The sequence below is a fragment of the Hippocampus bargibanti genome, linkage group LG06 (genome assembly GCF_051943395.1).
Source record: "Hippocampus bargibanti isolate YZ-2025 linkage group LG06, ASM5194339v1, whole genome shotgun sequence".
Classification (NCBI taxonomy): Eukaryota; Metazoa; Chordata; class Actinopteri; order Syngnathiformes; family Syngnathidae; genus Hippocampus; species Hippocampus bargibanti.
The window spans coordinates 30,664,079-30,674,422 of record NC_142739.1 but is presented as its reverse complement, the minus strand read 5'-3'; the positions used below and the strand labels follow the sequence as shown (position 1 = coordinate 30,674,422).

The 10,344-nt window shown below is 39.8% G+C and overlaps 1 protein-coding gene across 3 annotated transcripts; it reads right to left on the bottom strand.

Moving 5' to 3' along the window:
- Positions 1-228: 228 nt before the first annotated feature.
- Positions 229-10,099, bottom strand: LOC148897256 (uncharacterized protein C1orf232). Of its 3 annotated transcripts, none has more exons than XM_088998842.1 (5): positions 9,860-10,099; positions 2,944-3,475; positions 1,994-2,074; positions 1,823-1,920; positions 229-1,046 (listed from the first exon to the last, which is right to left on the bottom strand). In XM_088998842.1, the coding sequence occupies exons 2-5, from the start codon at positions 3,025-3,027 to the stop codon at positions 662-664; spliced, it is 648 nt and encodes a 215-aa protein (XP_088854968.1). In that variant the 5' UTR covers positions 3,028-3,475; positions 9,860-10,099; the 3' UTR covers positions 229-661. The 3 variants fall into 3 exon arrangements, with proteins under 3 accessions (XP_088854968.1, XP_088854969.1, XP_088854967.1); XM_088998843.1 differs by having other exon boundaries at positions 2,944-3,150; XM_088998841.1 differs by lacking the exon at positions 9,860-10,099 and adding an exon at positions 8,795-9,447.
- Between the last annotated feature and the right edge of the window lie 245 nt (positions 10,100-10,344).

Below are 10,344 nucleotides of genomic sequence, written 5' to 3'. Positions count from 1 at the left end.
ATAGCTAATAGACAGCAAATAGATAGCTAGCTAGATAGACAGCTAAGCTAATATACAGATAATAGCTAGCTAGCTAGTTAAATAGCTAATAGACAGCAAATAGATAGCTAGCTAGCGAGCCAGCTAGTTAGATAGATAATATACAGCAAAGAGCTAGCTCGATAGAGAGCTAAGCTAATAGATAGCAAACAGATAGCTAGCAAATAACACCCAAGTGTCATATTTTCCATGGTTTTGATGACTTTAATATTTATTCTGGTTGACGGCAACAGATATTTGTTGTATTCCGTTTCGAAATTAAATTAAAGTGTTTTTTTCGGTTTTGGCTCTAATGTCATGTTGACACACAGATCCGCTCCAAACGACCCCATCAATGTTGACAAGTTAACCGAAGTCTCGCGAGAACAAGGAGAAAAAAAACAATCTGGCTCCTACCGGCTTATTTGGAGACATCTCACGGTCAAATATCGCCCCCCTGTGGCCAAAAGCGCAATAGCCTGAAAACGAATGAAGTCCAATTCCATCGGCAACGTTGCCAAACAGACGCCATTTTGGATGGCAAATTTTGACAAGAAAACCAGTCAAAGTGGATGGGAGCATAAAACACAATTTCAAACTGAAACAATGACTACAAACATCAATGAATTTGATGGATGTTTTCTTAGTTGCTCTTGGCTACGCTAGCCCTCCTCAACCCGGCCAGTTTGCTAGCGACAAAATCCCACTTGAAGGCGGAGTAGTCGTCGTCGCCGCCGCCGCCGTCGCCGCCGCCCGCTTCTTCGCCCAGCGGGATGTATTTGGGGAAGCCATTGTCACCCTCCCGTGGCTCCGCCTCCTCCACGGCGTCCATCTCCGTCGCCTCGGACGACGCAGATTCCTCCTCCTCTTCGGGCGCCATCGCCCCCTCAGCGACCTCCGACCTCTTGCGGGCGGCAGCGACGGCGGCCTCGGCTTGCTTCTTGGCAGCCCAGTTGGCGGCGAAGCTATCCCAGAATCCACTGCGGTGAGCCGGTCTGGAAGCTTCCTCGGGCTTGACTGCAAGTGGACTGGCACATTTGGAACAAAATAATAATAATAATAATAATAATAATAATAATAATAATAATAATAAGCCAACAGATAGCTAATAGATAGCCAGCCAGCTAGCACGCCAACAGATAGCTAATAGATATCCAGCTAACTAGCTAACGAGCCAATAGATAGCAAAATGGCGATGTTACAATTAAAATACATATGGCTATCGAGTACAGGGGTGTCAAACATTTTTTTTGCCGCGGGCGCACCGCATTATAGTTGCGGTTTCCTCTTGGGCGCCGTTATGAATTTGGGGAAGCCATTAGCATGTTTCATCCCCTCCACATATTACATATAGAGTGCGCAACGAATGAATGAATAACTAGTTTTCAAATTTGAAGTCAATCATAATGATTATTATTGTGGATAGCATTTGCTAATTTAACATTTTGGTTGGGACTTTAGCAAGCATTTAGCAAGTTTGATTTGCTTTGGCGGGCCGAATAAAATAATGAGGAGGGCTAAATCTGGCCCCCGGGCCTTGACTTTGACACCTGTGATGTAAGGGATTAGCTCGATCGCTCGCTATGTCGATCGCTCGCTAGTTCAATTGCTGGCTACCTCAATCGCTGTCACTATTTCACTAGCTCACTAGCGAGCTAGCTTAATAGATGAGCATGGAATTTCCTAAGTTTGATTTACTTTCACGGGCCGAATAAAATGATGTGGTGGGCCACATTTGTCCCTCGGGCCTTAACTTGGACACCTGTGGTCTTGTGTATACACACACACAAAATAGTCTACTGACTGGTCAGCGATTGGGGCTTCTTCCAATAGTTGGTGTTCGTCTTCTTTATTGAAGAAAGCTGACAGTCTGTTCCAGCTTCTGGTCCCCGCTCCCTGCACCTGGACACACACACACACACACACAAGGTCAAAGGTCAATGGAGATTTTCACGTCAAAAATGACAGTGCGTACTTTGCGGGCCAACTGGGAGACGACGTTCTGGCCTTCGTCTTGCTGGACTGAACTCTTCATGTCTTCATCCACCTCACTCGCCTGAAAAACACACACACACACACACACACACACACACACACACACACACACACACACACACACACATTCCTGTTTCAATGGTTTTGTGAGGTCCTGATAACTCCAAATAAGGAGTGAGGACCACCGTTGCTGATAAGTTTAGAGAAGAACTAGTGTTCCATTTGAAGACTAAATGTCAGCCCATTTCCCACTTCAACTTCTTTAAAAACAAAGCAATAAAAAGTGGACTTGAAACTGAAATAACAGCAGGAATGAGGTTTCTGAATGGCTACATTCAAAGTCCTCAGCCCTATTGTGAATTTGGTTAAAATATTGTTTTACTTTTTCTGTTATGAACTTTTTCCTCTCATTAAACCCGCACACACACAAATAAACACACACAGTGAGTCAAAAGTGTGTGTATCCAAGTGAAATGAAAATACACACCAAAAAAATCTTTTTGGGTGAATTTGTGAGTAATAATAAATAAAGTAAGTAATAAAAAACTTGTGAGGACCGGCCAAAAGGTCCTCACTTGTCAAAAATGTCCTATATATATATATATATAGGGCCGAAACTACCAGTAAGACTTTAGTTTGCTGACGAAGCTTCTTGGATGAGAAGCGAAAGGTCCGACACCTTGAAAGAAGTACAGATGACCTTCTCATTGATGGACCACTCCTGTACGTGAGCTAAATACATGTATTTTAACCTAACATATACAAATAACTAAACTACATACATGTACATACAGACTAACTAACTGATATGAATCTGCTGGTTTTTAGGATGTGAATAGAAGTAGTTGTAAGAGAATCGCACGTGAGGTGTTCCCAACACGACGAGGGATTGGCCGTTGAGATTGGTGGAGAAAGCGCGTAGGTGGGTACCTCTTCAGCTAAGTCGTCCCCGAACTCCAGGTTGAGCGTCTTCATGACTTTGCTCTTACAAAGTCTCCACAATGGATTATTCATGCTGTCCTGGACTGGACGCGACTTCCCGTTCACTCAAATCGCTCGTCCTTTTCCCGCTTCGCCCGATGGTCAGCGAGCCATCAAGAGAGTCCACAGTCGTGCCTGGACTGGACTGGACTGTCCCTGTGTGGACACACTCGCACACACACACACACACAGGAACGTAGTTGAGATGCGTCACGCCTGCCTGGGTTACCTGGAAACAGGTGTGGATTTCCTCATCCATATTTCACAGAGCGAGCCCTCCATTGTTACAGACGCCCGTTGGCTCCAGTAGCACAAACATGGAATCGCTCACACACTCAAACACACTTTTTTTTACTTTACTGTTTTTTACTTCAATCCAGACCATAATAATAAGCAAGACGGTTCATTTCGTATCTCGACATTTCAACGGTGACTCTCCAAGTGTCCCACACTACAGCGACTAGTCCTACGCGGCCTCCCTCTGGTGGCACATAAAGGAATCACAGGCAACGTACACTTCATTTGTATTAATAATAATAATAATAATAATAATAATAATAATAATAATAATAATAATAATAATAATAATAATAATTTGATTGGATTTGCCTTTATTAGTCCAACAATGGGGATATTTCCTGCTTGGAATTGCATAGATTGGGTTGAGAGCATGAAAATATTTTATGAATCATTTGTCATCTACATTGAAAACGGCTGAAAATTAGAGGGGGGGGGGGAATCGGCTCCCATTGTTAGGAACCGGCTCTCTTCGTTCATTTCCTTGAGAAAGGCGCTTATAAATCGAATGTATTATTAATGTTGTATTATAATTAATATTTATTTTTATTATTATTATTATTATTGTTATTATTATCGGGCAGAGTGAACGCTGGCGCGAATGGCTGCCGCTGCTCACCTGCACACAAAAAAATATCCCGTGACTGTAAAGTGTCCTTGAGAGTTTTGAAAGGCGCTTAGAAATGAAATGGATTATTATTATTATTATTATTTATTTATTTCAGAGAGCCGACTCTATGAACCAGCTCGTTTGCAAATGACACATCAGTAACACACGACACGAACTCAAATCTAAAACGGTCATCGGCACAGTAACATTTAAATAAAGTTAAACTATTTACCATGAGTAACCGTTTAACTTGACGTTCGGGTAAAAAAAAACCTGACCTGAAAATTAAAATTGTATTTTAACGGTGAAACGACCGCACTGTAAAAATGTGTATGGATCGATGAACGCTGTGAGGATGTCGAAGGTGAACATGAATTATGGATTCCCCTTCGCACGCTGTTTTGAATGGACGCGGAAGAGATCGGATGTCACAGTGGACACGACACGCCCACTTGATACTGGAATTCGATTCCTAATGAGCATTTCTATCATTTCTATGCCTATGACAAAAGATAGGAGACAACGAAGTGTCCGAGCAGACTTAATTCATTTACAATATGGCTCGACGGTAAATGACGCAATTGGCCGATAGGTGGCGTAAAAGTCCCACCTCTTGGTCGAAGCAGACTGAAAGATGGACAATCGATCCGAGGTACAATATTCGGCTCATCACAAACAAACAAACAAACACACAAACAAACAAACAAACAAACAAACAAACAAACAAACAAACAAACAAACAAACAAATAAATAAGAGAACCGATCACAATCCGATCAAAAGAAGGTCAATCTATCTAGTGTGTATCTGCGTCTGCTTTATCAAATATTGTATTATGCAAGATGACTTTTATTTTGGGATGACAAAACTATGTAATTTTTTAAATCTATTTATTTATTTATTTGTCTATTGAATAATTAGTTCATTCATCTATTTATATATTTATTAATGTATTTGTTTATTCATTGACAATATTCATTATTTGTTTATTTATTAGTTTATTCATCTATTTATTTGTTTATTTATTCAGGTATTTATTTATTCATTCATCTATTTATTTATTCGTGTATTTATTTGTTTAATCATTGACAGTATTCATTATGTGTTTATTTATTATCTCATTCATCTATTTATTTATTTATTTATTCATTCATTCGTCCATCTATTTATTCACGTATTTGTTCATTCATTTACAGTATTTATTTGTTTATTTTTTTCAAGTATTTATTTATTCATGTATGTATGTATTTATTTGTTTATTCATTTACAGTGTTTATGATGTTTATCTATGTTCATTCGTCTATTTACTTATTTATTTATTCATTCATATATTTATTTATTTATTTATTCATTTATTACTTTGTGCATCTATTTATTTATTTGTTATTTGTTTCTTTATTAGTTCATTCATCAATGTGTTTATTTATATATGTTTGTATTTATTACTTTATTCATTCATCTAATCATTAATTTATCGATTTATTAAATGATAAGTTTATTATCTTATTTGTTTCTTAATGTATTAATTTTTATTAATTTATGAATTACATTGATTTATTTATGAGTTGATGAAATCGTTTATTTGTTGATTTATTCCTTTATTTTTGTGTGTGGTGAGCATTTTTGTTTTGTTTTGTGTGATTCTGTGATATTTGGATGCAGCTGGTAGCGTGAGTCGGCTTTTGGCATTCCTTCCCCAAACAGGAACATTTTCCATCACACGGCAGGCATTTTAATAAGCGCCTCGTTGTCGGCATTTTCGACACCCTTGACGATGTAAGAAGTCGCAGCGCTTGTAAAAAGCAACGAAAATGAGGCGTCGGGGGGAATTCCTTCAACAAAAGTGGATGTTGGACGCAATAGCGCCGCACGAACAATCTTGTAAAAACGAGACGGAAAAACAAAACTAAACTAAACAAAGCATAACAAAAGAGTACAGTATGTACCCAAGTAGGCATTCAGCTAGTGTGACGCATTATATAACATGAGACTTTCGTCTGAAAAACGTTTACATGGTTGTCATCTAGTGATACCTCAGCTTACAAACTTAATTGGTTGCCAGAAAGTGTGTATCAGGCGAAAGGTTTGTCTTCCAAATATTAATTTCCCATACGAAAACATTAAAATGAGAATAATCCGTTCCCAGGTCCTCGTAAAACATCATTTTCTACGAAATAAGCCTTAAAACTACACAAAATACAGTGATACCTCAGTTTACAAACTTAAATGGTTCCCAGAAAGTGTGTGTAAGGCAAAAAGTGCCTCTTCCAAACATTAATTTCCCATAAGGAACCATTAAAATGAGAATAATCCGTTCCCAGGTCCCCATAAAACACCATTTTCTACGAAATAAGCCTTAAAACTAAACAAAATAATCCTTATTTAATGCATAAGAAGAATAAGAAATTGAAACAGTACAGTACAATAAAGGCGTTTTATTTACCTTTGTGATGGTAGTAAGTGTATGGGTCCTTCCTGGTTTTTTACATTATGTTGCTCACTTGAGCAATTTAGCTATCTAGCTAGCGATCTAGCTCACTTCCTAGCTAGCTATCTATTAGCAGCTATCCAGCTAATATATATTTTTTACATTATGTCACTTTCGGGTTGAGTGAACGCTGGTGCGTGTGACTGCCGCTGCTCATCCACAGAAAAACTGATCCTGTGACTGTAAAGTGACCTTGAGAGTTTTGAACGGCGCTTAGAAATGAAATGTATGCAGGTGTGCAGCAACGACCAATCAAAGTAATTGATTCATTTTAAACACGTTCAAAATTCAACATCAACAATTTTTTTAGGAAAAAAAATGTGTACGAAACGTGCCTGCTGGTGAGTTGAAACAAGTATTGTCAGCCATTTTCCCGATGCCTGAAAACATTTAAGCGGCAGAACTTTCTGATTAAGCGCTTCCTCTTGCCCTCAGGTGGTGGAATTACAGCGACCACAAACTGTACCGCAGCCCGGATGAAAGCAACTCTTCACAAACACAAAGTACAGAGATACCTCGGTTTACGAACGCTTTAGCTTACAAACTTTTTCACATTAAATTTGCCAGAATATCATCTTGGCATACGAACTAGTTTTCGGCGGACGAACCTAAACACACAGCGGCTTATTTAGTAGAAAATTATGTTTTACGGGGACATGGGAACGAATTATTCTCATTTTAATGGTTTCTTATGGGAAATTAATGTTTGGAATACACATTTTTCGCCTTACACACACTTTCTGGGAACCAATTAAGTTTTTAAACTGAGGTAACACTGTTTTTATTTTATTTATGTATGTATTTATTTTATTTTCATTAGTATTTACAGAAATCTCCAACTATTGGCAGCCATGTTCTGGAGTGTCCCTTTTTCGAACATGTAACATGAAGTCAATTGTGATGAAAAAGTGATGAAAGGGGCGCTATTTGTGGAATTGCACTCTAAGCCGTGCGCTATGCATTCAATTGTCGACAGGAAATCAGTTTACCCCTCCAGCCCCAACCCCCCTTCGTCCCGTCGCGTCGCTTCTCATGCAGGAAATAATTGGAAGATCCCAGCCGGGATGAGTTAAAATAACTTTCTCAGGCTAAGGGTGTTTCTGTGTTGTCTTAGCAATGGCCTCAGACAATAGAAGAGGTTGAAAAACTTCTGGCGATTTGCATTAACGAAAAGCAGCTAGCAGGGGACCGTGTGAGTGAGGGTGTTATCGCCCAGAAAGCACGGCAACTTTACTCGAATATCATCAAGAGGCAACTACATCAACGACCATCACAAAGGTCAATAAAACCACTTGATTATACAGTACAGGTTATTTCTTTAATGACAATACAATAGGACATTTATTACACATAATATAAGGTATATTTTGTGTAGTTTTAATGCTTATTTAGTCGAAAATGATGTTTTATGGGGACCTCGGAACGGATTATTCTCATTTTTAATGGTTTCCTATGGGAAATAAATGTTTGGCAGACGAACTTTTCACCTTACGCACATTTCCTTGGAACCAATTCAGTTGGTAAACTGAGGTATCACTGTAATCTCAGATAATATGAGCCAATAGCTGTCAAAATGCAAAAACGGCGCAAGGACGTGGCCCACGTGCATCCGTGCAGATGATGGCGGCGTCAGCAGAGGCTGAGCGGCCATTTTGTCAACAGGAGACAACCGTGCACGTTGTCACGGCAGCCCAGGGGTCATTCCAGCGTGAAGCGCCTGAGGCACATGATGCAACACGCTGCTGCATCATGCATCGTCCAGTGATGCCAACTTATGCACACATGCACTCATAATAATAATAATAATAATAATAATAATAATAGATCCAACAGTATTATAGAATGAAAAGGGGGATAAATACGTCCGAGTGATTATTTAAAGACATTTCCCAATCGGACTGCGCCGCTTGGCTGGAGTTCTATCTATTTGCTATTTATTAGCTAGCTACCTAGCTGGCTATTTATTTGCTATCTAGCTAGCTACCTATCTGGCTATTTGCTATCCATTAGCTAGCTAGCTAGCTATGTAGCTGGCTATTTATTAGCTATATGGCTATCTAGCTGGTTAGATAACTGTCTAGCTGGCTATCTATTAGCTAGCTGGCTAGCTTTCTATTTCAGTGACTTCCAGGTTGAGTGGACGCTGGCGCATGTGGCTGCCGCTTCTCACCTGCAGAAAAAACGATCCTGTGACTGTAAAGTGACCTTGAGCGTTTTGAAAGGTGCTTTGTCATGAAAAGGATGATGATGATGATGATTTCATTTGAGCTCATGTACAGTGACAGCATCCAACAATTGTCGCTGCGGAGTTCATCTTCATCACATGGCATGAAACGTGATGAGAAGCCCCCTCCCACTCCTGTCATAAATCAAAATAAACTCCTCCTCCCCCGACATGATTCATACCTCACGCCTTTGTCTGGGCGCCTCGCAACCGGGCCGATGCGGGTGACGCTTCAACGCTCAACCAATGGCCGCCCGTCAGAAAGCATCAGTAACGAAGGGAGGGCGGGCTTTGGGGGCGAGGGGGGAGGGGTCACGTGGTGGCAGGCGAGGTCCGGAGGCCTGTCGCTCGGCATCATGGGCCAATACTGAGCGGGCACGCGGCGTCACGAAGGGGGCTACGTGCCGAAATGCAAATCCAACATGGGGATGCCAAATGTGGGCCTAAATCCCCCCCTTGCACTCCCGCCCATGTGCACATCCTCCACAGTTCATCAAATGGGATGTATCACGAACATCCCTGCAATTAAATACTCAATTCTGGCTTGAAACAATTATTGATGAAGGATTCTGATTTTAGTCACATTTATATTGTATTAATTTTGAAATACAGTGATACAAACGCTTTAGCTCACGAACTTTTCGCCTCACAAACGTTAAACAACTTTATATTATATAGTATAGTTTACTTCTTTAATTACAATACCATATCACATTTATTATACACAAAATAAGGTCTATTTTGTGTAGTTTTAAGGCTTATTTAGTAGAAAATCATGTTTTATGGGAACCTGGGAACGGATTATTCTCATTTCTATGGTTCCTTATGGGAAATAACTGTTTGGAAGACAAACTTTTCGCCTGACACACTTTCCGGGAACCAATTACGTTCGTAAGCCAAGGTATCACTGCATTTGGGTAAGCAAATTGAAACATAACGAATTTATGACTTTTTATCTGTTTTTGAAAATACCCAAATCACTTCAATGACCTCAGCATTTTAAGCTCAACTATACAGTAAGAGACCCGCGCAGCCTCACGCCTCATTTGTAGACTTTTAAGCTCGCACAAGAGGAATTAGATTTCAGAAAATGACTTACTTCAAATAAAGCACCATTGGGCCTTTCTTTGCCAGTGGTTTAAACGGACAACGAATCTTTAACTCAATAGGTAGGAGAATGTGCAATGTAAATGTAAACTAACTATCTGTTACTCTGACCAAGCCAATGATAAACGCCATTTACTTACCCCAAGACATTTCGACCCTCAAAGGCCACCGTAGCAGACCAGGAAAGAGCAACTCGGCATCGTAAAATGTCCGCGTTACAATCCTTAGTTGACTTACGAGTCGGTTTTAAATAGAAATAAGCTAACGCGTGTTCGAAAGTGACACGACGAACCATTTCTCCATTTGCCATCAAACAATTTTGTATGACTAAAAAAAACAATTTGGGCGAGCACGAATAAGAGTCCGTTCAGTAAACTATGGCGATTGTACGGAAACCCTACGAGGACAAACTACAAAGTCGCAAAAACACTTTTACACGATTATTCTTTACCTTAAACCCAGATATCGTTAAGAAAAATGGAACTTCTTCGACATTAGTATTCCATAGTGTTCTCACAGTATATATAATAAATTTAAAGTAGTAAGAATTAGAAAATCAGAGAACCTTTAACGTCAATCGTTGGGAAAATTTCTAGTGAGAAAAAACACAATTAAATGATGGCTT

What these genes read in the sequence shown, in the direction of transcription:
- LOC148897256 (XM_088998842.1), bottom strand. Translation starts at nt 3,027, where the DNA reads ATGAATAATCCATTGTGGAGACTTTGTAAGAGCAAAGTCATGAAGACG. An exon ending in GGGACGACTTAGCTGAAGAG is followed by an intron (nt 2,075 to 2,943) that starts GTACCCACCTAC and finishes TGTGTTTTTCAG; the next exon opens with GCGAGTGAGGTGGATGAAGA. An exon ending in GAAGCCCCAATCGCTGACCA is followed by an intron (nt 1,047 to 1,822) that starts GTCAGTAGACTA and finishes CAAATGTGCCAG; the next exon opens with TCCACTTGCAGTCAAGCCCG.